This window comes from Cyclopterus lumpus, chromosome 14 (assembly GCF_009769545.1).
Source record: "Cyclopterus lumpus isolate fCycLum1 chromosome 14, fCycLum1.pri, whole genome shotgun sequence".
Classification (NCBI taxonomy): domain Eukaryota; kingdom Metazoa; phylum Chordata; class Actinopteri; order Perciformes; family Cyclopteridae; genus Cyclopterus; species Cyclopterus lumpus.
This window is the reverse complement of record NC_046979.1, coordinates 6,171,621-6,197,410: the sequence shown is the minus strand read 5'-3', so window position 1 is coordinate 6,197,410 and position 25,790 is coordinate 6,171,621. Positions and strand designations below refer to the sequence as shown.

At 41.7% G+C, this 25,790-nt stretch overlaps 1 protein-coding gene across 1 annotated transcript in view; it reads left to right on the top strand.

Annotated features, from left to right (window-relative positions):
* Positions 1-25,790, top strand: part of sgcd (sarcoglycan, delta (dystrophin-associated glycoprotein)) — a 106,292-nt gene that overhangs the window by 4,203 nt on the left and 76,299 nt on the right. The window contains exon 2 of the mRNA XM_034550421.1: positions 18,011-18,196. Coding sequence (XP_034406312.1) covers positions 18,011-18,196 — 186 coding nt within the window. The remainder of the gene's footprint in view (positions 1-18,010; positions 18,197-25,790) is intronic.

Genomic DNA, 25,790 nt, shown 5'->3' with positions numbered 1-25,790 from the left:
TATGTACTCAGTATTGCCACTTTATAATGGATGTAGGAACGTATGATGTAAAATGCTCAAACAGCCACCAAAGAAGGTGGTTTCTACAGAGACCACCAGGTAGTAGAGAGTTTGATTTATATTGAATGTTTTCATAAAATGTACACCCAAAATGCTTCTGGTGTTCTTTTGATGTTGGAGTGGAATATAAATCACAGTTTGTTTCTCCAAACATTGAGCCAAACTGTACGATAGCCGTCTGCAGAGTTCGAGTTCGGCAGTCCCTCTGGCTATGAAAGAAGCTCCATGAGACTCTGATCAAGGTCACCGTTCATCTTCAGAACAGCTTTTTAGCAGTATGGCCGCCCATAGACGGCACTAAATTTAACAGCTGGCAACTTGCCTTGAGAAACTCATACTTGAGCTTTTTGCAACCATAAAACCAGCCGAGTCTTGAAAATTGTGACGAATGACTCATCAGACCTTTTCATTGCGCTGCCACAGAAAAATTGCCTGGACACCGTTGCTTGTTGACGAGGGACTAACGGCGTGTCTGGCTGGCAGTGTTGCCACAGAGAGCGACCTCGGCAAACTCTCCTGAGGTGGCCAAAGCCGCTTTAAAAGGGTACGGTTTTGACATTTTTATGAACGAACCCCGTTTGTTCCGTTAGTGAGACGAGAAGAGCGATATTACTCGTGTCTTTACGGTGACTGTGAAGCAAAATTGGTTATTGGACTATTCATAGTCCGTACACACAGTGTACACACAGTACTCCGTACCAATCTTCTCATCTATCTCAAGAAAGAGCTCGTTGTTGCCTTTTTCCAAAACGTTGTGTTCCTCATGAATACTTTCACACAAACGTGAATATTACAAGGTGTTTTGTTAGGCTTATGGTTATAAAACAACACCACGGAGTCTCCGTCGTCTGAGCCGAGATGGCAAATCTATATTCCTCCTTTCGGCCTTGACAAACGCAGCGAAGACCAGATCCACCTCTACACATGTAATATTTTCAGGTGACTGTTTTGCATATTTGTATTGTTTATTTGTTACACCCCCGCCGTGTAAAGACCTTCACACACATGATGAATGCATTTCTCACCTCGTAAACTTCACGTTCCGCGGGGATTTATTTTACAGATAAAGTCTCCGACCATGCAGTGTTTCCTGTTATTTTCTCCACCTCCTGCAGATAGATGGATAGATAGAGCTGCCGGGCGGGAGGGTGGGGGGTGGGGGGCTTAAACGAAAATTGCGAGGCAGATGATTGAGATGAGGAGGTGAAAAGAGGCGGGGGGGGGGGCGGTGGGGGGGGGGAGTGAGACAGGAGAGTGGGGATTTGCTGAGTGAGTGATAATTCGAGGATTAGACTTTGAAGCAGGAATCAAGTTGTGCCGAGCCAACCTCTTTCCACATTCGCTCGGCTGCGGAGTCATTTCCATGGAAATTATGACCCCCGCCAGCTCTGTTTGTGGCTTTTTTTCGCTGCGGGGTAAATAACGCCTAAACCCCTTCGAACGCGGAGCGATTTGAGAAGAACAACATAGCGCAGAGATGCCGCAGTTACATCTGTGATGTATTTGTATATGTATTATGTATGTATTATATCTCTGTGTTTTTTTACTTGCGTGTGTAATGAGCGCCGTCCGGAAAAACAACACTGGACACCTGGGGGTGCATCCATTACTGTCTTCTTCTTATTATTATTTATTTTCTTTTAACGTGTGATCCAGCCATCAGGCAGGTCAATTGAGAGGGAGCGTTCTTACTGTGGCGGACTGGCAGAGCCTGGTGTCTTTTCAAATCATTAAAGCCTCCTCCCGGCCAGGCTGGGAGACAAGTATAATTAGAGTCCACTTGTCAATCAGTGTTTCTGGTTTCAAATGTTCAGCGAGCCTCCAAAAATCAATACAACATTTTTTTTTTTTTTAAAAGTACTGTAGAAACTACTATTTGTCACTTTTTCTCATTTCTGTTGGAAATCTAACAGTCATTCAGTTTGTTTCAATTGGCTTCATCTGGTTTGTTTTCAGATAAATAAAGCAGGGGTACTAGGGGAAGCCAAAGAGCCGCCAGTTCAAGTCCCCGGTGTAAATGCGTCACAATAAAAGTTGATTTGCATTTACATAAACACCTATTTTATCACCTTGCTGATTGTTCACAGTGTGAGTTCTGTGATTGGAACCACACATGTGAAAAGCATATTTTTAACAAAACAAAATGTCTCTAAAAGGCCCCTCCCATCCATCATAATTGAGGGGCTCCCATATGTTATAAGTTGGAAGTTTAATTAGACATTTGGGTAAAAGTTTGAGCGACAGTCTGTTTCATCAGAATTTAACATTTGAGAATTTTTGATTACCCAAAAAATGTAAATCCTGTGTGCTTTATGTAACCAAACTATTGCATGTGAAATATTTTCTTGCAACACATAAACTCCAGTTTTAATTAATTACTAGCATGCGTCATTACTAATACACAGTAAGCACTGATTTGGTGATTTGCAAGTAAGAACTCTTCCGGTCTTGCTTCCTGTTTACAAACAAAATAGGAGCTCTTCTTCTCTCTCTCCATCAAGAGGGGAACGTTCTGCCTTAAATAGCTATCCAGGAAATAGATACATTTTTATAACTGAGAATAAAATAGGAGGAGCACAGTGCCACTCTTTGGCTTCTAGGGCCTGAAAAACGTAGCGGAGGCGTAAAAAGGGTCCATCGGGATCTCAGCATATCAGACAATAGTGAGGTACTGGAGATGTCTGGAGATTGTACCTCCCTAGGTGACCATCGTTTGAAGTTTCAGTTTGAACTGAAACCAGGTTGAAGATTATGACACGTTGACATGGGATTGGTAGTGTGAGGGATTTGTCTGCTTACTTTGAAGCTGTGGGGTAGAAATGTTCTCTGAAAAAGTTGAGTGGGAGAGGATTTAGTCCATCTCAACACCAAGAGACTGGAAATGTGTTAGCTGTTTTACTTCTCATCTTGTTAACTCACGCCGTGTGTACTCCATCCGTATCGCTGGCATTGGTCTTTAACAGGAGGAAGCCACCCTAAAGCTCGAGTGCTGTCCTTTTACATAAACATGGATGTCTGTTACGTTCCAGCCTTTGGCAAACAAGTTTGCATTATGCTGATTGAGCCTATTGTCGCCAGGGAAAACTCTCTGTGTTTCTCAGTGTGGTGTCTGGTGTTTGTGGTGACATCCCCGCGCTGGCAGGCACATGAAGTGACGGGTATTACGTTCGAGCAAGGGTATAATGAAAGTCCAGTTAGAGAGATTCTCCTCATGCAAAGGTCCCATTTACTGTATATTGAAGTAGCCAACAGTTGTATTAACGTCTGTATAGTCAAAGACTCAAATAAAGACGGATGCGTTAGAGGAAGGGTTAAGGTCCAAAGAAGGAAGCGATCGATGGCGAGGACAATCGAATTAGGTCAACGTCCATGATGTCCAACTCTCCTCGTCTGCGTATCAGGATAGTTTCATTTTTTGGTCAAAAAACCTCTGAGCATAAATTACCTTTGCGTGGTGACTGATGACGATTTTGGACTTCTCTGCACTTCAAACATGGTTTCCAGTAAACATCTGCAGCGTTTACCGCAAGCATCATCATTGTAGGTTCCTCGGCTGCAGTTGTCCATCTTCTCTGATGTACGAACATTTATTGGTATGCACGTCCGTGCGTTGTTAGGGAGTCTAGGACTATTTAGAACAACAATTTGTATGGCAAGTGCCAATCGGTCATGCTACTCTCTATTAGGGATGTTAAAAAAAAGAGCAAAGGACAGATAAGTATACAGAGAGAGAGAAATAGAGAAATGAGAGGCACAAGTGGAAGAGACAGAGGGAGATGCACTGAGAGAGCGAGCGAGAAACATGCGAAATGAAAAAACAAAAAAAGGGACGGAGGGGAATAGCGAGTGCACTTTAGAGGAGAAACCATGAGACAAAATGAAAGAGACAAAGAGGGAGATATAAAGATAAAAATAGAGAGGAATAGATATCCGTGTGTTCCAGAGAAAAGTGGAGAAACAAAGAGACCATGACCTTGAAACTGAAACAACTTAGTGTGGATTAAACGCCAGCAATGATAACACGGACAGGGTGAATTCAACAAAGAACAGCATCTTTCCCGAAAACCGAAGTCATATTGTTGCCTAAGCTTAACCACATGAAGGTCTCATGGCCACCAAGAACAAGAGATGGCGCGTCAATAGTGCTGCGTTCACACCAAACGCAGAAGTCAATGCACAGATGCGTTTAGACGCGAATTTGCGTCGCGATAGACGCGAATCGGGCGGGGCGAATTTTTCGCCCGAGTTGAAATATTTCAACTTTGGCGCCAATCAGCGTTGAGATGCTCCGCCCGTCACTGTCCTGCCGTTGTTGAATCAGAAAGAAATGGAGGACATCGTAGCGGTTTGCGGACGCCCCCGAGCTCTTTAATACAGCTACAGGTTAGCCTGAAGTAGCGCTGGAAGCCGCAGTCATCCAGACGCAGTTCCTGGAGAAGACGGTGAAATTCACCGAGCTGTGTGCGGCGACGGGTGATGTTATGAACCCAAATACGAGGGCGGCTGATGTTCCGACGTTTGTGGTATTTCCACAACAAGTATAGAGTAGAAATAGTGGTTATTTATTTCATGGCGGAAGTTATAACTGTTTACGGAGACAAGCCACGGAGATAAGCCACGCCCCCTTTTTCACGTCTAAACGCGCCTGTGCATTGACTTTGCATGGGATCTGGTCGCACGTTTGGTGCGTACCATTCTTATGCTGCGTTCACACCAAACGCAGCATAAGAATGGTACGCACGGGATGCCACAGTGACCATGACCTTTGACCTCAAAGTATATCAGTTCATCCATATGAGCCTAAGTGGACGTCTGTGCCAAATTTGAAGAAATTCCGTCAAGGCTTTCCTGCGCCGGACAACCCGAACAATTAAAGCCTTCAGCCACGGCTATCTTTCTAAAATATGCAGGTACTAACGGATCCTTAGATTCATGAGCACTGAAAACATCGACAGAAAAACACAAACGTCACTGAGAGGACAAACTACCCCCCAAACAACTGCTGTGTGTTCCTAATTGGTACTAAAATGACAACCACCTTGCCAATTAACACAACACTGGAAATCCCTCTGCAAACTAAACTGTGGACGCAATCAGCCTCAAAGTCACGTAAACAGCAAATTCAAGTCAAAGTACCTGAAATGTTTACTTCTCCGTCATCAGACTTTGTCGTCAGTGTGCAGGATGTTGTACCTCAACATGACATACAGCAGTTTTATCTGCGGCAGCCCACTTATCTACAGAAGTGAAGAGACGCACCAACAGACAACGGAATGAGCCGAGAAAATTGAGCCACTTACGTTAAGCTTTAGCCGTCGTTAAAGTGCTTAACTTTAAAGTGCTTAACATTTTTTCCTTCATTGTGCTTCAATTTATAATAATAATAATAATAATGGAGAATGGAGAACATGTTGCTGGGATATATTTTACAGAAACACACCGATTTTTAAAAGAGAGCTTTTGAGTACAGGAAAAACTGCTTATATATATATATATATACACACACACATATATATATTATATATATATATACACACATACATACATATATATATGTGTATATATATATATACATGCATACATATATATATATATATATATATATGTGTATATATATATATATATATATATATATATATATATATATATATATATATATATACACACACAATATTATATATATATATATATATATATATATATATATATAATATATTCTTTTCTTTTGTATAACTTGCAGAAAGCTGTCGATAGTTCTAAATCTAACTACTAAATTTCACTGGCGTGCTTTGATCGAGATTGCCCAACCCTATTGCAAACCACCATATTCCCTTTGCCATGTAAATAATTCCTACTCCTCGGTTTCTGTGCAGCACTTCAGGGTCACGGTGTTCTTTTTTTGTGCCCACTTGTGCTGAAAACCAAAGGACTGGTTTCACTCTGAGGCACTTTGGATAAAAAGTGGAAAATAAATGGAATGTGCTTTCATGCAGCTGTCACGGGGGGAAATTATCGACCGATTGTTATCCTTCGATACATCAAGTGTCACTTCACACACTTTCTGCAGTTTATGAATTGAGCGTCCGCCTGTGATTATACAAGTCTCACTTTGCTGCGTTGGGAAAAAAAACAATTCAAGATGATATCGGGGTTGTGCAATGCTACATTCCTGTGGCTTTTCCTCTGCATCCTCAGCTGGAGATAAAGTTCTCCTAGTTCTGAATTCTTCTGACTACGCATTGTTTTACTACTTTAATTTAGAGAATATTCTATGCAGAGGATACTCTAGTGTGTCAAGCAGAAAGGTCGTGGAACCCTTCCAGACACCTCTCAGGTCTGTTCTTTCATCGGAGAATAAGCTCTCTCTTTTCTTGCACGGTGATGATAGTCAGCTCTTAGTTAGAGACGCTCAATTGGCCGATGGGGAGCGCTTACCGACGGCAGCAGAGGGCAATTTGCCGCCTCAGTTGACAGCGGGTTTGGCTCTTCACCCGCGGTGAACATTCGTATCAATTTTTTTTTTTAAAACGATCTTGGAGAAACATCAGATCGTAAATTGGATCATCCAGTCCGGGCCAACAATGTGCTTATGATCTTAGTTATCTGAACTAGCTATTTGACTGTGTCATATTGCAAACCATTTCCTCTTTTTGGGCCGTGATGTTAGAGCAGGTTGCAGCAGCCTGCGGTGTTCGCCGCAGGATTGGCCGGTAGACGCGGCCGCACTGTTGCACCCTGCTAGCGCCAACCAATTAAAAGATTAGAAATCCAGCATCCTTGTGCAGAAGATGCATTGCTAGCAGCTTGTTATCCGAAAGTTAACCTCAGGCTGGATTTATTGTTCTGCAAAGTTACACAGAGATGGGTGTTATGCTGATTATTTTGATTCAACTTCTTGGTCAGAATGCTTATACACAAGCGAGATGATGGTCATATTTAACCAACCTACATAGCATCCAGAACGCTGGAATGAAATTCCTTTTACTTAGTTACTTTGTCAATTACATTGTGATTGTTTTATTAAACACAACTTTAATTAAGCCTGAATGCTTTTGTATAGTGGTTACTGGAATTGTTCAAGAAAAAGAAAAAAAGGTATGATCTGTTAAAAAAAAAAGAATTAAACAATGACGACGATCGATTAACTAAATTTGCAAATATGTTCTCCATTGAGGGATTATGGGTACACAAGTAAACTGATTTAAAGCCGGGGAGAGTGTTTTTGGTTGGTAGACTCCCCTGCTGAGCTCAAAAAGAAAACACAACAGACGTGTGTCCGTGGATCTGTTTCCAGGAATCTGCTTTTGGCTGAGGGATTAATATTTATTTACTGTGGGTTTGTATGCCATCTGGTTGAGCCACAGAAAATCCACAAGCTTCCTCTAAAAGATGCTCCACAGACTCGTCCAATAGGCAGAGAGACCCTGCAAACGGAAAGGCGTCTAAGCCAGTAGAAAGGGTCTGATACGTTTCTGGATCGCCGTCCATTCCTGGGTAATACTGAGGGAACACGGAGAAAAGACTTCGGCTGAGGCACTGAACCAACTACTTCTCAACTGGAAAGGATTTAATCTAACGGCACTGAGCAGAACTTCCCCCTCGTCCTGCAACTGCCTCCTAATATAGTTTTAGTTATGATACAGTGGCATCCTGGAGCTTTAACACGATTGTTAAAAATAGCTTTAAAAACACCAGCTGACTTACTGGAATAGTCTGATCTTTACTCAACGAACACATTTGAGCACATGACCTCCATCCGGATAGTTAAAAAAAGAGCTTGTGTATATACAATGCATGGTGTATGACTCTATATCAAGGGTCTCAGTATTATTAGACACACATATAGTTTGATCTTATAAATATATGTAAAAGCAGGTCAGCAAATATGTCCTACCTTCTGAGGCCTAAAACTATGACATATTATGGAATCCATAGTACTCTTTTTACAGTCAACCCAAACATTTTCGCACTTAAACTCATTACAATAATATTTACTGACTATAGTGTACGCTGCAGGGATCAAATATGTAATAATTGGCATCACGCTGGTTCCCTTATTAACTTCAGACAACTTGGGTCTAGGCAACAAAACTACTTGGTTAGGTTTAGGATAAGATTGTGAAATACTTGTTTAGGTTTAGGCAATATAACTACTTAGTAAGGTTTATGAAAACACAGTAGTTTGGGTTAAAACAATTACAGAAGTGCTGTTACTTGAGTACAGAAGTTGCGAGACGAATAAATCAATGTTGACTTCTCGTTTCACACGAGCAACGATTTTCTTTCCTTAATTTGAATTAACGATGTCATGATTAAGGTTGTCAATCTTTAGAGATTGCGAAGCCCTCTGAGACTTTTTGGATTTGAATTTTGGACTATATAAATAAAATTGACTAAACTTGACATTATCCTTGTGCTGCAGCGGCGGCTGCTGCACGGCAACCTTTTAAATGCAACAACAACCTTATGTTTTTCTCTTCACCATGTCCATAAATATTGATCGTTTGATGTCTGAATTTTGTTTTTTCTCCGGCAAGCTATTAGTTCTCAGATGCCAGTGTTGATCAATTGGAACCCAGAAGTGGGTGCGGCTGCATAATCAAATGTTGTCGACTAGGACTTACGGGTAGACAGTGAAACATGAAAGTTGTATAGAGTAACTCTGTTTTCGTATATAGCATTTCTTTTGAAAATAACAGACGATGACAGAATAAGGACTCTTTTACATTTGGTTGCGGGACTGTTTAATACTTTATAATTCCACAGGCTGAAGTGACGCACACTGCATCGTGGCTTTCTTTTACATTACATGTCATTTAGCTGACGCTTTTATCCAAAGCGACTTACAACAAGTGCATTAAACCATGAGTCCAAACTCAGAACAACAAGAATCAAGCAAGTACAATTTCTCCAATAAAGTTAAACTACAAAGTGCTATCAGTAAGAGCCATTTAAGTGCTACTACGGCGCTACCTTCCCTATTCAAGGTATAGTCGAAAAATATGTGTTTTTAGTTTGCGACGGAAGATGTAGAGACTTTCTGCTGTCCTGATGTCAATGGGGAACTAATTCCACCAATGAGGAGCCAGCACAGCAAACAGTCGTGACTTTGATGTTTTGAAGCGGATGTGGGCGGCCACCGGTAACCAGTGAAGGTCGCGGAGTAGCGGAGTAGTGTGGGAAAATTACTTAAGAGTTGCTCATGGGGTTGGATTAGAAGTGCAGCATTAGTTCAGTCTTGGACTTCATCTCCCCACTGTCTCACTCTGTATCACTCTCTGTGGAGAAACTAGAGTAAGCTACCTCATACCTCATCACCTTTTCTATTTCTCTAGTCTCAAACAAGTCGAAACAACATCTAAGTTCTCCGGTTGTTAAGAGCAGCGCCCGTGAATTTCTCTTATAATATTCAAGAGTCTCAGCGTGTGACGTTCTCTGAAGTGGCATATACGACTGACAGTAAACAACCATTAAAACCAGTCCTTGTTTTATTTGCGACTAAAGCTAAAATACTACACGCTCGGTTCTTAGTTTCATCACTTGTGGTTCCAAGAAATTTGTAAAAAAAAAAAAATCGTACAAAATTCTATAATCCCTCAAAATGGGATCGGCTCTTGTTCGTGAAGTGCCGACCTCATCGTTCTTCATCGCATGTAAACACAAATTAGCTGGGAAAAGTTCTTGCAGAAGGGCTCAAATAAAGTTATTGTTATTATTCAGGACCATTACTTCCACGAGGCTGCTTCCACAGCCGAGCGCATCAGTGTTTATGGTTCGTGACACAATTATGATTAAGATGTTAGCCTCTCGCAGGGAGAGGGAGGGAGATAAAAAAGAGAGAGTGAGAGAAAGAGAAAGAGAGAGAGCAAGGAAAGGAGACAAGGCAATTTAGCATCACTGTCTCTCTCCAGGGATAAAGGCGAGCGGCTCACTGCTGCCCTGTCACTGTGCTGGGTCTGATCCAAGAGAACTCTTTACATCTCTTTCCAGCACAAACCCAGACTTTGTTTTGACTTGTTTCACTTAGTTTTAAGTCCCCGTGCTTTTTCTTACAAGCTATAGCTCCCTCAATCTGTAAAGTGGGCTCATTATTTCATATTTATGGTAAGTGTAATTGTGTCTTTCCTAATGTCTTGAATCATACATTTTTTCGGGATATGTGGACAACACAAAGCAGCTGCTCGTAGGTGTGGCACAAACACTATGGATTAATTGAAAGAGATATTTGAGTACAAAACACTAAGCAATAACCGAATATCAGATGATGAAGTCCAGTCTCGCAAATCCAAAATATCAAAAAAAAAATGATGACATATATAAAAAATGAGACGAGGAGTACGATTCATGGTTTACAGACCTGTATTCTGGTTTAAGTGTAGTTGTTGAGGTGTTGGGCAGATGGAAAACATGATTCAAAGATAAATTCATCATGTATTATCTGTGAAATGCATTAGTTGGCATACTCTCGAGGATGTGTTCAAAGGCTAATGTGAAATAGTAATAAGCGGAGTAAGTTTAAGTGCGTATTTTTCGCAGCGTTCATCTCCCTGATGGTCTGAGGGCCGAAGCTTTTCACGAGTCTCTCTGTGTTGGACTTGTGGCTTCAAAGGGTGCAGTCCAGCAGCAAGTTCTCCTCCCCTTCATAGTTCACATCCCATCTGACCCAAGAAACATGTTATTCTCCTGTCAGGATCTGAGCTCATAGAGAGTCAGCTTGGATCCAATCAGGTATCAGATATATTGACATATACAGACCTTGAACCAGTGAATAATTAAGGACCTAGCGAACCAGATCCGACCGCATGGGACCTGAGCTGGTCAGTGGACCTGTGATGACTTGTAGTACAAAATCTATATATAGAAATAAGACTGACGTTGTAATATACCAGAAACATTCTTTAAGTTAAACATATACATACAGTACATTTGACATATTAAAAGAAAACATTATCCCCCCTCACTGCCTTGATAAATCTGGTATTCAAAGTGGCAAAGCTGCTTCTTTAACCCTCAGGCTCTTTCCACCGCTGACAAAAAAAAAGTACTTGAATTGCATGAATTGTAAAGCCCAAGATGTGATTTCGCTGTCCTCATCTCCAGTTCAGTATCATATCTGACCCACAGGGCCTACAAGCACAGGCATTTGCCAAATTATCCTATAATCATGTGCTCAACAATGCTGTTGACAAGCATGCTAAAGCCACTTACAAAACAGAGAGGAGGAGGAGGGAGGGGAAAAAAAAGCTTTTCTGCGTTCGATTAAAAAGAAAAGCAAATAGCCCAAAGTTACTCAGCTGTATAAGTGTTCATTAGGGCATCCAGTCAGGCTTGGCCCGGGGCCTGCATGGCCTCCCGTCCGTACGCCAGAGTTTACCAGTGAAATTGGATGTTTTCTTATTCCTTTGTCATTTCTATGCTCTCAAAGAGAACTTTGTCAAATCCTGAACAGGTTGGAGCTCTCATTAAATTGTTTACTGTTGTTCTCTGACCTTTGCGGTATCTGAACGTATTAGCCACCCTTGTCTCATCTGTAATGGCCCAGTAAGCAGCTGCAGCACACCGCAATGTAGGGCTGGGCTGGGAATGTGGCCTCGGTGTTAATGAGGGGCAACAAAGTGGGACAAAAGGCAGAGTGGCTGGTGCACTCAGGATAAGGGTCAAAAAGAGCCTTTATTTACTAAATGCGATAAATTCACAAGCATTTATCTCAGTGACTCTGGTGAACAAACATGAAAGGATAAGTCTGGTTATTTCAGTGTCTTACTTTTTTAGTTTGGGACATTATTCTTACTGGCTTTTAGTTTCTAAGATCTGGGGGCAGGACAACATCGCTATCAGTGGTAGTAGTAGTAGTAGTACAATAGCGGTTTATGTGGTGTGGTGGCAATTTCCCTTAAATAAGTCAACTTTTGTCTTTCTGTAGGTTTAATTCAAACGTCTGTATCTGGACTCACCGCACAGTCAAAATAATTAGAATTGCACATGAGTAAAGGACAGAGGAGAAGCCAGAGTGTTATTATACACTGTGGAGTACACATTATGTTGTCCAGGAACAAAACAGTGTCTCACAGAACAATGCATCTGGTTCTGTGCTTGGTCATAGTAAAAGGCACTAAAACATGCTGTTTGGAGAGAAATGAAGTCCAAGACAAAGAACACGATCCTGCAATTTCCATAATAGTAGAAAACAGAATTTGAATTTACTTTGTAAATACTAACAATATGCATATTCAATGAAAAAAAACAAAGAGTGTTCTGTTCTCCATCTTCTGAACGGGTAAACCATTGGATGAACAACATGCAGTTGGTTTGGTGGGGAGGCTGTTTTCATAATCGTCAGATTCCTTCTGCTCTTTGCCTCCACTGGCCTGCACTGCTTCAGTGATACCCTCTGTTGTTGTTGTGGTTGTTGAGCGGTAATAAAAGTGAAAAAAGAAAAGAAAAACATACAATACAAAAAAAAAATCAATTGCTCTAGGGGCTCTTTAGACGAAGGAACAAGACGGTTAATGGAAATGGAGGAGTGGTGGGGAGCAATTCAGGACAGTAACAACTGGATCTCTCCAGTCCTGGTTAATGGCTGAGGCGGGTGCACAATACAAGGAGAAAAACAACACATCTAAAAACAGCAAACGAAGAAACATTTCCAAAAAACACACTTAGTGAAAAGAGACAGTCATGTTTTAAAGGCGACAAACATGCTTATTATCGCAGTACAGCCAAATAAACCCTAAAACCATTAATAGAAGAGCTTCCATGCGTTAGCTCCTCTGTCTTCACCCTAAACCTACAGTCAGTGAAATCTTTAGTAACTTTCTAGTCACACGATCCCATTTCTCCACATATTGCAACGGCCAATAAACTTCCTCTGGCTGTCGGACATTTTGTATCTTGATACATTTCGGAGGCTTGTGAGTAGCAGTAACGGCGTATCCGTTGGCAGCAGCCGTCGGGTCCTGGTACTGATCCACATGTTGTCTATACAAGTCCTAATGGGGAGCTGCCGGGCTATTTGGCTGCAGAATTAACCAATAACATTTTGTAAAATCTCATTTCGCCCTCTAATCAGAGACAGACTTTGTTTTTGGACCATTGGGCTTTCTTCAGGCTTTCTGAATGAGTAGTTGGCTGAACAAGAGGCACCATTGGACGGCGCAGTGGAGGGGAAACGAGTCAAAAGACCGATGATTTGATTTGCCTCCAATTCCCCATTTATTTTCTTCCTCCCTGGCTTTTCAACTCCGCTTTCTTAACACACACCTCCCCTCTTATGAGAGTGGCCATTGCTTAGCTTGTAACCAAGCACCATTTTCTTTTCTCAGTTAGTTTTTAGCTTAAGAGCTTAATAGAAAGCTATTAGTACTCTTTGTGTGTTGCGAGGTTGTCTGTAGAAAGCACAGCAGTGCATTTATTTCATGTATGATGCACTTAGTGAGAGAAGGTAGATCTACAGTGTAATACGGCATATGTGTAGAAATAAGAAACCAATCATACCACGAATACATATATACAATTTTGAAAACTACCATTGATTTGTTTGGAGGTGTGAATGTGAGAGTGAATGGTTGTATGTCCCTACATGTGCCCTCGATGGACTGGCGGCCTGTCCAGGGTGTGCCCTGCCTATGTCAGCTGGGATAGGCTCCAGCGCCCCCGCGACCCTAATGAGGATAAGCGGTATTGAAAATGGATGGATGGATGGATGGTTGGTTAAGCTGCTGTCGAGGACGGACGCTTCTATGATTTAAACTAAATATACGTTTGTAGACAGATAGTTCGAGGGATCTTTTAGACCCACAGTGAGGCGTTCATTTCTAAAGCCCAAGTAGCATAAAAGCATGGTTGAAATAGAAAGCTAGCTAGCTAACCTGCTAGCGTATTTAATTTAAATAGCTTAATGCTTCATACACACACACTCTTGTCACAGTGAAGGAACAAACATTGCGACGGTTTCTAATAATTTAGCCTGCTGTGGTGCAGCAGCCGTGACGGCTTAAGATTTGCAGAAGGGCTGATCTATTAGCGACATTTTGTCTCCGTCGCTGAAACGCTTTCCCAATATTGTAGCTCGCTACAGCCTCAAATCGCAGTTCGTCATCCCTTATGCATGCAACATTGATTTTTAACACCGAAGAACAAAGCAAGATGTCATTTGAATGTGAATTTACATCATTATTGTGAGGTAATTCTTGTTTGCCTCCAGTCATTCCTTTGTTTGGCCTCCAGCTAACACTGTGACGTAATAATCGCGTTGACTGCAAAAGGGTCTATGAACATGGCAACGCCGCCAGCATAGCTTTTCTTTTTTAAACTATCCACCACGGTTGTGGTTGTTCAGTGTCTGCTGTTGACCTTACTCCACTGCATTTATCTCTCGTGGATTTCACTGCATCTCGGAGGCGTACGACATATTGAGGAAGCGCGCACAACTAACTCTCCGACAGGGTATAGATGCCATACAGCTAAAGCCACTGTACTCTGAACACAAAGGGATGTGTCGAAAAGTACCACTAAATTATTACCACTTTGTGTGGATCATATAAAGGCTTACCTGAGAAGTGACACATTTACACACGGGTGCTTGAGCACACACCCACCCACCCACACACACACACACACACACACACACACACACTTCCATCTGACTTTTGTTGGTGTCACTGTGAGTGTTGCCTTCCTGCCAAGCCGCTGATGCTGTCGTCTCCACAACACCTGGAGATGTTTGGCAGCTTCTGCAGCATTCGGTTGTTGTTGTTGTTTTTTGCCCCATTTCCTTTCGTCAAGGACATTTTTCAGTTTACTTTATTTACATTTTGTGAAACAGATTTGTTGAGCGTTTCGCATACCACTTTAAATCTATTAAAAATGATACATTTCACGTTCAATTACACAGTAATAGGTTTTCTAAATATGAACCTGTGTTACCATTTGCATTTATTTTTTGACTTCTGTCATCCAAAATTGTTTGCCACATAAAATATGCAAGAACTGTAGTAAACAGAAGCACATCTTTAATATTCATCTGTACCTTCCCAAGGCTGTGTCAAAAAATATGTTTTTAGAATTACTAAATACTACCAATTTGAGGATTTATATATATCTTCACTTTTCTTTTTAATTGTGGGGATCTATTCAGCACTGTTCTCCAACACTTTATTCAATCTTCTCGCTGCTCCATCTGCTTACCAAATGTTACTGACATGAATGTGAAGTTTTAGTTCCATATTCATTTCAGGGTCAGTTATCTGAGCATGTCAAGCCAAACCTGAAAAACAAATATCAAAAGATATCCAAAAAAACAATCTTGGGTGTGGTTTTTCCATTATTAAACTTTTTTACTGTAAACAAATGTCAAAGTCGCCCTGTCAGCTGAACTGGATCCTGTTCAAACGGGTGATTTGACCAGGATCCAGTGGTTTGAAGGTCTGTGTTGTAGCAGGTGCTTGCGGATGGAAAACAAAAGAAAATGCGATGCAGGATCAGCTGCCGGTATTAATCCCCACTCACAGGCCGCGGCTCTTTATGAGGATTTTGCCAAAGAGCTAATCAAACAGCCTTGGTTACTTTTGGCTCGCACGGCTGTTTGTGTACCATTCACGTTTGTATTTGGAGTCTAAACCCACAACACACAACCTGAAGGATCAGGTGCTGCTGTTTAACTGCGAGAGCCGAGATAATTCTGGGGCATGAATGATAATGAAACAACGTATTGATCTTAATTCAGAATTAGGTAAATAGGGGGGACATGCTTTTTTTCTCTCACTTGGATTCAGTTGGAGTTGATTACCACAGATATTGACCATATGAAATTGAGTTTACACATGCATGGTCCACTATTAGCTTTCCTAAAGCACAACCTTCACGTCAAAATGTCAACTTTTAGTAGTTGACTGCCGTTGTCAAGACTCTTCATGTGATATTCTCTCTCCCTCGCTCTAATAGGGATTAACTGATCAATATAGATGATAGAAAGTAGGCATGCTATTGAGCTTTCCGATGGCTGTTGGGAAGCTGGGCATATCAGAGCTTTGAAAGGCGTGATTAAGAATGAGATCCTCATTAGAAACTGAAAAATTCTGGATAAAACTGATGAGGCTCTCACAAAGTCCCTTTTAGACTTTCGTGTTTCCGGCTGTAATGTATATTTTTGGCTATCCGTTGGTTGTACATGCGTCCCATTTGTGTGACCGCAATATCTCAGGAACGCCTTTGACCCAAGAAACTATTTAGAACTTTGCTCGTCAGAGGTTAAGGCTGTATTGGGATAAGAAGAACGTTTCCGGGACATAGCTAAAGAATTAATATGGTAATTATGACAATTTCACACACATTTCTAATGCAATAAAATGATTAAGTGGAGACATTTTGGACAGACTTGGGTGTAAACGGCAACTTGACTGGCTGGCGAAGGCATACGACTATGAGGCGCTAATTCTAGTTTCTTTTTAGGATAAATTCATGCTTCAGCTTTGTTAACTCTCACAGTACTGATTCTGTCAGCCTAGACATCACAGAGAAATGATTCATCTCTCTGCATCTCCCGTCAAACAAAAACTAAAATTCGACCATAGACAATAAGATTTTCCAGTGTTTTTTTGTTGTTGTTTTTCTTTGTGGCTAACTGGTGCTTTGGAGTCTCCTCTGAAGCTTTCAGCACTTCCTCACCGGGCCCCTGTCTTGTGCCATTTGTTTCAGTTAGCGAGTAATGTGTGCGGTTGTCAAAAACAATTGGCTTTGGTGGTCTGAGGCACGCACTCCCAAGCACGGTGGACAGTACATTTTATTTGTCCACAGAGTTATTAGGCCATTATTATGGCGCTTGAAGTGAACAATGCCTCCTCGTCTTCACAGACAGACAATCAGAATCATCATTAATCAGCACTATCAGCACATCAATGGGGCGGAGGGGGTATAATGGAGTTATAGACCACTTATGAGGCAATTAATCAATTTGATGGCTAACTGAACTGTCTTTTATCGTGCCCGAACTGAGTGGCTGGTCAATATTGGAGTGCAGTATGTGAGGGGAATGTTTACGTCATGTTATTTGTACAAATGTTCAGATGTAGCCCATCTCTTATCATAAGGGCATTTCCTCAGCCGCATAACAAATCTCCAAGCAATCGGGGGCGGGGGAGGGGGGCTCCTCCATGGAGGCCAAATGGCTTTAATAATAGCTGAATACATAACAGCCAAACAAGAGAAAGCATTAGCTAACGAAGTGGGACATTTAGCAGCGAAGGAGACCAAATAGAATCTAAAGGAAGAATGTCTCACTTAAATTCACCATAACTCTAAAAGATTAATATTGTTGCTTCGTGTCTACTGGATCTTTTAAAAAAATCTGTGTGGAATCTGTGTCAAATGCTCTTGCTTTTTGTTGCCTAGCTTGTTCTGCTAGGACGTAGCTACGAGGTCGCTAGGTCCGGAAAACTGGCAAGTGAGCTGACTTAAGGCGAATTATGAATATGATACTTGTGTTATTATTTAAGTGTTGTTTTTGGAACATTTGAAAACGGCTTACTAATTATTGCAGCTCATGCTTTGCCGTTTAATCTGATGCGAAACATCTTTATATTATGTTGGGATTATTTCACTGGTTATAACTGGTTACCATGAGCAAAGCCCCCATTTTTAGGGGGCTGTGGGGACTTTTGCCATCAGATTTAAAAAAAAAATGACAACGAGTCAATGTTGTGTTTACAGCTTGTTGCCAACAAACAAATAACGCAACTTTTTACAAATTCTCTCCAAGACCTCAAACGAAACAATAATCCGTGTTGATTCCCACACTCCCCAAATGAGAACAGTGTAATTAAATAACACAGTCAGTGCAAAGCAGGTTGCAAAATGCCAGAAAGACACTAACAGAGTCTGACTGACTGCGTTTCCTTCGCCATAATCATTTTCTTCCTCTTTCTTCCTCTTCTCTCTCGGTGTCTCCTCTCAGATGACCCAAGAACAGTGCACTCATAGGAACAATGTCCAGAGTTCAGAGAAGCCACAAGTGTACAAAGTGGGAATATATGGCTGGAGGAAACGCTGCCTTTACTTCTTCGTCCTGCTGCTGATGATCCTGATCCTGATCAACCTGGCACTAACTATCTGGATCCTCAAGGTCATGAACTTCACCATAGTAAGTCACCTTTTTGTTTGGTATTTGCCATGGGATCTTAACGTGTGCGTGTGTGTGTGTGTGTGTCTGCACTGATGTCTCCTCTATCTGCCAAGAGGATGATGGGATCGTGAGTGAGCGGGTGAATGTGCATCTCTGTGTTTCTCCGCGGCTAATCTCGCATTCTGCTGCAGCAAACAGCTCATTTTGGGGCGGCCGGTTCTGGCTGATTGCTCAAGAACCTCTCGTGGTTGCAGTGAATCACATTTTCTCAAAACACCGTTTTATTGCCCCTTTTATAAAGCCTGCTGACTCCTCACTCGCTATTCTTAACCAACCCTCGGCCAGGTAGTTGCCGCTAGTGATAACCCAGCTGAGTGTATGTGTATATATATATATATATATATATATATATATATATATATATATATATATATATCCATATCCACCCCCCCTACTGCTTATTCTGCGACTTTATGACGATTGCATGCATACATCGCCGCTTGATTTTTGAGTTTGAATAAATTGTGTGTTTTACAGCCCGTGTTTGTGGTCGTTATGCAAATCAATAATATACATATTTCCTTTGAGCCAGTATACTGTGTTCATGTTAGTAATTTCTTTATGCATCTGCAGCTGTGATTGGTCTTAAGTCCCCTGGACTATGAATGATGATACTCAAATTGTGATCGTTCAAAAAGATATCTTTAAGAAATGTAATCATGTCTGCCAGGCATAAACCTTGGGGAGAATCTGTTCGGGTGAGTGTGTGTGTGTGTGTGTGTCAGCCTATTTGTCTGTCCACGGCTAATCTGGCATACCACTGGGTCCATTTGTGCTCCTTCATGAATGTATGCTCAAGGACCTCTTGTAGTTGCGGTAATTCACAGTCTCTGAAAAACACATTTTATCATCATTGACTGCTGACGCACTCCTCTTAGCCGAATGGCCGCAAGTGATAAACAACTGCTTCAGTTTGTAATCGCATTTGGAGACCACATAATGTGTAAAAAATAGACTCGAAGGAAAGAGACGCATTCCTGATTCCCGAAGTCCTCATTCAGTCAAATATCACAGCAGTGATCGTTGCAGACGGAGATCTGCACTGAGTGCACTTTCCTTAAGTTATCGATGTGTGAACTGTGAATTTGTGGGCGGTTGGGCATCAGCCTGAAAAAAAATCATGTGTGACATGAGAACCAGACCGACACACTACAGTGTTGTCAAGGAGAGGAACCGGCTTCACACTCTGCATCCCTTCATTGATCAACCTTGAACTCAATATCGTCATTGACTTGCTGACTCACAATCTGCATTGTTTCCAGCTTGTACTCCTTCTTCCTTCACTGTTCATCTCTGTCTTGTAAAAAAAAAAAAAAAACACACACAAAAAAACACCTTGTGTTCTCCCCGTCTGGGGGTGCATTTAGTCTGAAGTGAACCAAAACGGAAGGTTAAAACTTTGACTCCGAAGCGTTCACCCGGCTCCTCTCCGCTGAGCTGCACCGCGCTCCTGCTGCTGCTCAACAAAACAGCAGCTGACACACAAACTATTTTAACTCTGGACCAGGTGTTTATTTATATAGTCTTTCTCCCTTCTTAATGCTTAGTTATTGTTGCTAAGCAGCAATGTCTTGTTCTTTCTATTCTATGCTGATGACCTTTTAGTGTTCTGTTGCACTCGCCCCCTCATATTGTTATCGCAACAGATCAAATGTATCAAACAATTTCATTTCCTGTTTGACACTGAAGACGTGCTGACACCAGGGGCCAGATGCATGAAACGTCTCCTTTGCATTCACAAAGAAAGAAATATGCATGCACACAATTGCCTTGGTATCAGCCGACATCAATAATACACAGCGTTGGTATTACAAATGAACTCGAGCAAAGGGGACGAATAAAAACATGAACAGGGAAATAGAATGCTGCTGTCAACTTAAAATTTAAAAAAAAAGTTATTAATCCAAATTAAGTTAAGAATAGTTATATACGTGCAAATAGTCATACCCAATGACTGACCCCAAAACGCCACTCTCAGTTCTTTCTTTAAAACCACGTGTGCTTTTGATTTGGAAATATCCCTTTTCTGGGTTGGAAATGGCCCCAGATGTTTGTGGTTTTATGAACTGGGGATACCGTCAGTTTAATCAGTCAATTAATGAGCAAATGAAAGAGCAAAATAAGCATTTGCTCCAATAAAAGTAGCATGGATTATTAGGTCCGGTATGTGAACGATAATAAAGATGGCCGTGATGATCCCACTCTCCATCTCCGTCTTTGTCTCACTGTGCATGTCTGTCTCTCTGCTTAGTAACCCTCTGTGCCCGTGATGAGTCAGATACAGATGCTACAGAGTTCTGCACACACACACACACACACACACACTCACACACACTCACAGAGGTATAAAGCACATACAAACACACACATGTGGCCGCTGCTGTGAATAATGCATGAGGTCTGCTGCACGGTGGAGCTTTAATATGAGATCTACATAAATCGCAGAGCGGTTTCTCAGACGTACGTTGTGACACAGCGCCGCACTCTGTTGGAATGTTTTTAAACGTGTCTGCCTGGAGATTACGGAGTAACATTATTTTTGAAAGGAAGTCGACGAGTTTGAAAGGGAAGCTTGTTGCTCCCCCCCGGGTGACTTTCTCGCCTTGATTGACGGGACACGGGCAGGTTCAGGTGTTTTAAAAAAAAAAAAATGTCCTCTCCTCTTTGCATCACAATGGGTTTCCATTCAGTTTCAGAACAGAACAAGGTCGCTGCCGTTTCTCAGGTTTCCGACACATTGTCCCGCTCATTGTCGGGCGCTGAATGAAGACTGGCACATTTAGGAAGAGGGGAAAAAAAAGAACAGAATAAACTCAAGATTTGCGGATTTGTTTAAGTGTTTTTTGTGGCGTCCGTCACTCATCCATGTCACAGAACAAATGCACTCCCCTTTTCATCAGATGTGACAATCTGTATCAGCTCGGCGTGTCTGGAAAGCCTTCTTCTTTATTTCCCTCTTGGGTAGTGAAGCGTAATTTCTTTTTCAAATCGCTCACATTCTCTCAGCTTTTTCTGCCGTCTCCTTTTAATGTGTGCGGTGAATTTTCATTAAAAAAATGAATAAATAGAAGTCAAACTCAGGAGTCAAACTCGGCCACGTAGTTGGTGCAAATAAACCGGTCAACAGAGATGTTTTCTGCCGAATTCATTTTAAGGCTGTGCAACATTAAAAAGGGTGAATCCAGAAACCAGCCCACTGAGGCAATATTAATGAGCCGATAGAAACCCGTGCATGTCCATGAGATCAGCAGCTGAAGGAGTTTGAGCGAGTTGGAGGAGGCGATGCAATATTTACTGTACACCAGCTGCATTTACAGAGGCCTTACAGTGTGCATAATTAATATGGACAAGCAGTGAACATCAGGGACATTGCGCTTTTGGTGTTTGCAGAACGATGCGATATGCCATAAAAAGCCATTGACCTAGAAGTTTGACCAGTTACAACGATCTCAGATAGATATATATATCTATATATATATGCACAAATTTGCATGCATGAGCTTTTTAAATATTGAATGCAATTTTCACAATGACTCACACTCTGTTTCCCCTGAGCGTGGAGATGTAGCAGCGGAGGTGATTTTTGTGCAAGCATGCAGAATTTTTTTGGACAATGTTTTTTTCAATTTTTTTTCTTTTGTGTGCGCTCACACGCAACTTGAAATGTAGTGCATGGCGCCCACATGCCCCTCTGCCGGGAGGCGTCTGCCAGCACCAAGGGCTCCTGAGGCCTAAAGTACATAGCTGCAGCATGTAGTGTGCAATCATGAGCAGGGAAATGTCCGTCCAGCTTACCTATGATCACATGATGAGTACGTAAAGATTTAAGCTGTACACTGCGAGCTTCTTGTTGTCTTGTTTCCTCTGGGAGTTGGAGTTCTTTAGTTGTTCTTTGTTATCCATAAATGGATTTGTGTCTCTAATAGAGAGACTGGCCTCTGCTCCTCTTGGGGATGCTTCTTCACCGTGGCGCCTCTAGTCGAGCAAAGGGAGCTCCCGTGGTTCGGGAATCAACATAGCTGCCACAGGATGTCATGGTGCAGTAACTCTGCAAAACATGACGCCTAAAACCAACTTCAAGTGTTCCCAAACCCACAATGCACCGGAAAATGTGCCCTGAAACCAGTCTACCGTTTACCGGTTGGATTTAGCTCTCGTTGTCGAGCTTTCTTTCATCGTTTAAAACTGCAGCGTGTCCATGATTAATCTACTGTAGCAAGTGTGTAGCATACAGACTGCTACAATAGCCTGTTATAAACAATGGTTGTATATTAATTGTACTGTACATTAAATAGGGTTCCAATTCATAAACTTACATTGTGTAAATGAGAGCGCCGGTGTTTAAAATGTTCAGACCGTCTTCATGTTGTTGGAACAGAAACGGACACGTTCACACACACACACACACACACACACACACGTTGGCTCGTGCTCTCCACTTGTGTTTTGAGCTATTATGAAAATGTGTGTCGGGTCCGACTTGAGAGCTCGCTGCTCTACAAATGGCTCTTTTAGAAGCCTGCATCAGGGTCAACAGCTCATCGGTTGATGCAACGTTGAGTAGTGCAGCACACACACACACACACACACACACACACACACACACACACACACACACAGGAGTACACACCAACGGGCACCTCCACCCAGATGTGGATATGTCCAGGCGTGTGCATTGTACATTCAGTTAATGTGTTCCGATTCTGTCGGCACAGACTCATACGCTATAAGGAATATACATATGTGCTCATGCTGTTCATGCTCGGTGTGATATTGATGCATACCAAAATAGACTGTAAATCATGAGGGTTTTTTTTATGTTTACGGTGCTTTGTGGAAAAGAGGCAAATACTCACTGTACGTACATGTGTGTATTTATTAACGATTTAATGCAAAAATTCAATAGATGGAATTTTAAACTTTCTTTAATTGAATGAATCGCAATTTTTTCTTTGAAATTATTAATTTATGTTGTAGCGCCTAAGGTTAAGCAACAGCAGTGAGATGGGAAGCCCGCTGGTGGCCTTCATAGTCAGGGTCAGAAACTAAGAGAGCCCAGGGCAGAACAGTCATTTAAAGTTAATAGCATTCCCATAAATAAATAAATAATGAAGGTTTGAAATGCTCCCAATTGGTCTTAATCAGGAGCAGCCACCCTCATGTTGCCCTCCCATATCTTTTATTAGGTTTCAAACACAGTGTAAATACAGCCGGTGCCCAAAATACAACACAAGTCTTCAGTGTTAATGTAACCGACTCGCTGAATTCAAAATGTTGCGAAAATGCTCTATGAAACATATTTGACCTTTGCAATATTGCACATGCATTGAGTTATTATTCCATATTTGTGTATTTTTACAACACTTCATCCTCATCTATAGTGTTACCCAAAACAACAGTTTTTGCTGCTTTATTTAAAAAAAATTATGAAATTGAAACTTCCAAGCAAACCAATGCATCAACAATACAAACACATGAATAATACAATGATAACGTATTCCATCACTATCCCCTTCTGCAGGTTTTCCGTCGTAGCGAAGGGCCCGTGGCGTGTAATGATACGTTTGTCTGATATAAGATCAATAAATAAAGTTGATCTTTGACCCGTGTATGTTGTTGCAGGTGTGCCTGTGTGCACGTACAGTAAATGTCTGCCGTTTTCGTCGTGGAGGTGTTTGTGAGCGCGTTGCTCCTCGCATCCGTCTCCAGAAGTCTGCAGCTCACGCGGCTGCACTTCCAGCATCCCATCGTGTGTATTCGGCTCGTTGCAACAGCAGAGTCAGCTGGAGGCTCTCCGATTGAGACAGATGGAAGTGGCCGCACCTCATGTACATGGCAGAGTTTGTATGCTAATGATGTGAAAAGAAGGGGGGGGGGGGGTGATGTATCGATTGCCCCCCCTCCCACCTTTCCGGGTCTTTCCACTCCAGTGATCCGGGCCTGTTCACCGGCCTGAAAAGTGGCCTGGAGAGCCCAGGGAGCCGATATAATGGTGCGACTACAGTGCTGTTAACGCTCGAGTGTCAGCTTCCCTGTTGATTGGCTGAACTTATCTGCCCTCCATCAACAACTGGATTAGAATTCACAAAACGTTGAGGCTGTAGTTCCCCTTGTGATTGTAGGCCATTTTAGTTTTTTTGGGATCATAATCTGATTTCTTTTAATAACAAAACATGGCACCTATATTACATCGTAACGTTTTAATAAAATGCAATCACTGCTGTCAAGCGTGACAACTAAGTGATGAGATGAACAACTTATGTACAGAATGCAGCCCTTAAGCCAATCAAAAAAAATAATCTAAATATTAAATCAGATTTAAAGTTGTTGTAGGGAGGGGAGAACCCAAAAATGTTGTATGAGAATCAGATGAAAAAAATATCACTTAATCATCGAGCATTGTCAAGCTTTCTTTTTTGTTTAAAAATACTTTTCAAGAAAAACACATTTTTGATGAATGGGAACAGAAATTTGAGGCATCGAAAAAAAAAAAATTTGATGAAATGTGATGGATAAACAAACAATAGATTGATGTATAACAGATTTAAAGTCCCAGGTGGCTTAATGTAGCTTTACCAAAATACCCCCCCCCCCCCCCCCCCAAAAAAAAAATTGCACAAGTGACCCAAAAAACAAAGTATGGATTCCAATAAAAAAAAAAAAGACGATTGATTGTCCGAGAGGATCAGAAGAAGCTCGTCCTCAGAGATGAAGAGGCAGGGCGGATCTATAACCATCAAACACTGCTGCTGAGACCTCTGGAACTTTTTGCCTGAAGCAACGTCATATTGAGTTGTTTTCTTACTGCGGCGGCTTCTTCTTCTTGTGAAGCATTGTCGTGGTCTCTGGTGGGAGATACCGAGAGAAAGGAAGACTTATAAGATGGACGAGTCAGTCCGGGAAACAGGAACACAATTGGTGTAAAAAAAAAAAAATATATATATATATATATATATATATATGGAAATGCACACGAGTATTCAATTTGCCTACAAATGTTTGTTGTTATGGTCATAACAGATTGTCATTGAGGACAATGCTTTAATGAATTGACGGGTGACTGTGGTTTGCAGGTCTGTCTTTCAAATCAGAGGATTGGCGGTTCAATTCCCGCCCTAGTCGATGTGCCCTTGAGCAAGACACTTAACCCTGATTTTTGTCTACGGTGTGTATGATTGTAAAATAATTTTAAGTCGCTTTTGGAAAAAAAAGCGTCAGCTAAATGGAATGAATGAGAGAAAATAAGCCGTGCTTCCCTACGCTGTATCAGGAGTGTGTCTCTGGTTCTCTGTGGCTTGTGAGGTTTACGACTCCGCTGCTCGTTTTAGTTGTTAACGTAGTTGCTCAACGTAGGGCGTCTGCAACTTACCAAAAGATACCGAATTGAGTCCGCTACAGCGGTCGTACGGTAACGGTATGCATAAAAGTGGCCCAGCCGCTCTGACCGTCCTGGCATCCTACTCTTACTCTTTCCATAGCCTGTGAATCCTACACTGGCCTTTTATAAAAAACTCATTGCATCACACCGTATGTATTCAAAGCCATCTATTGC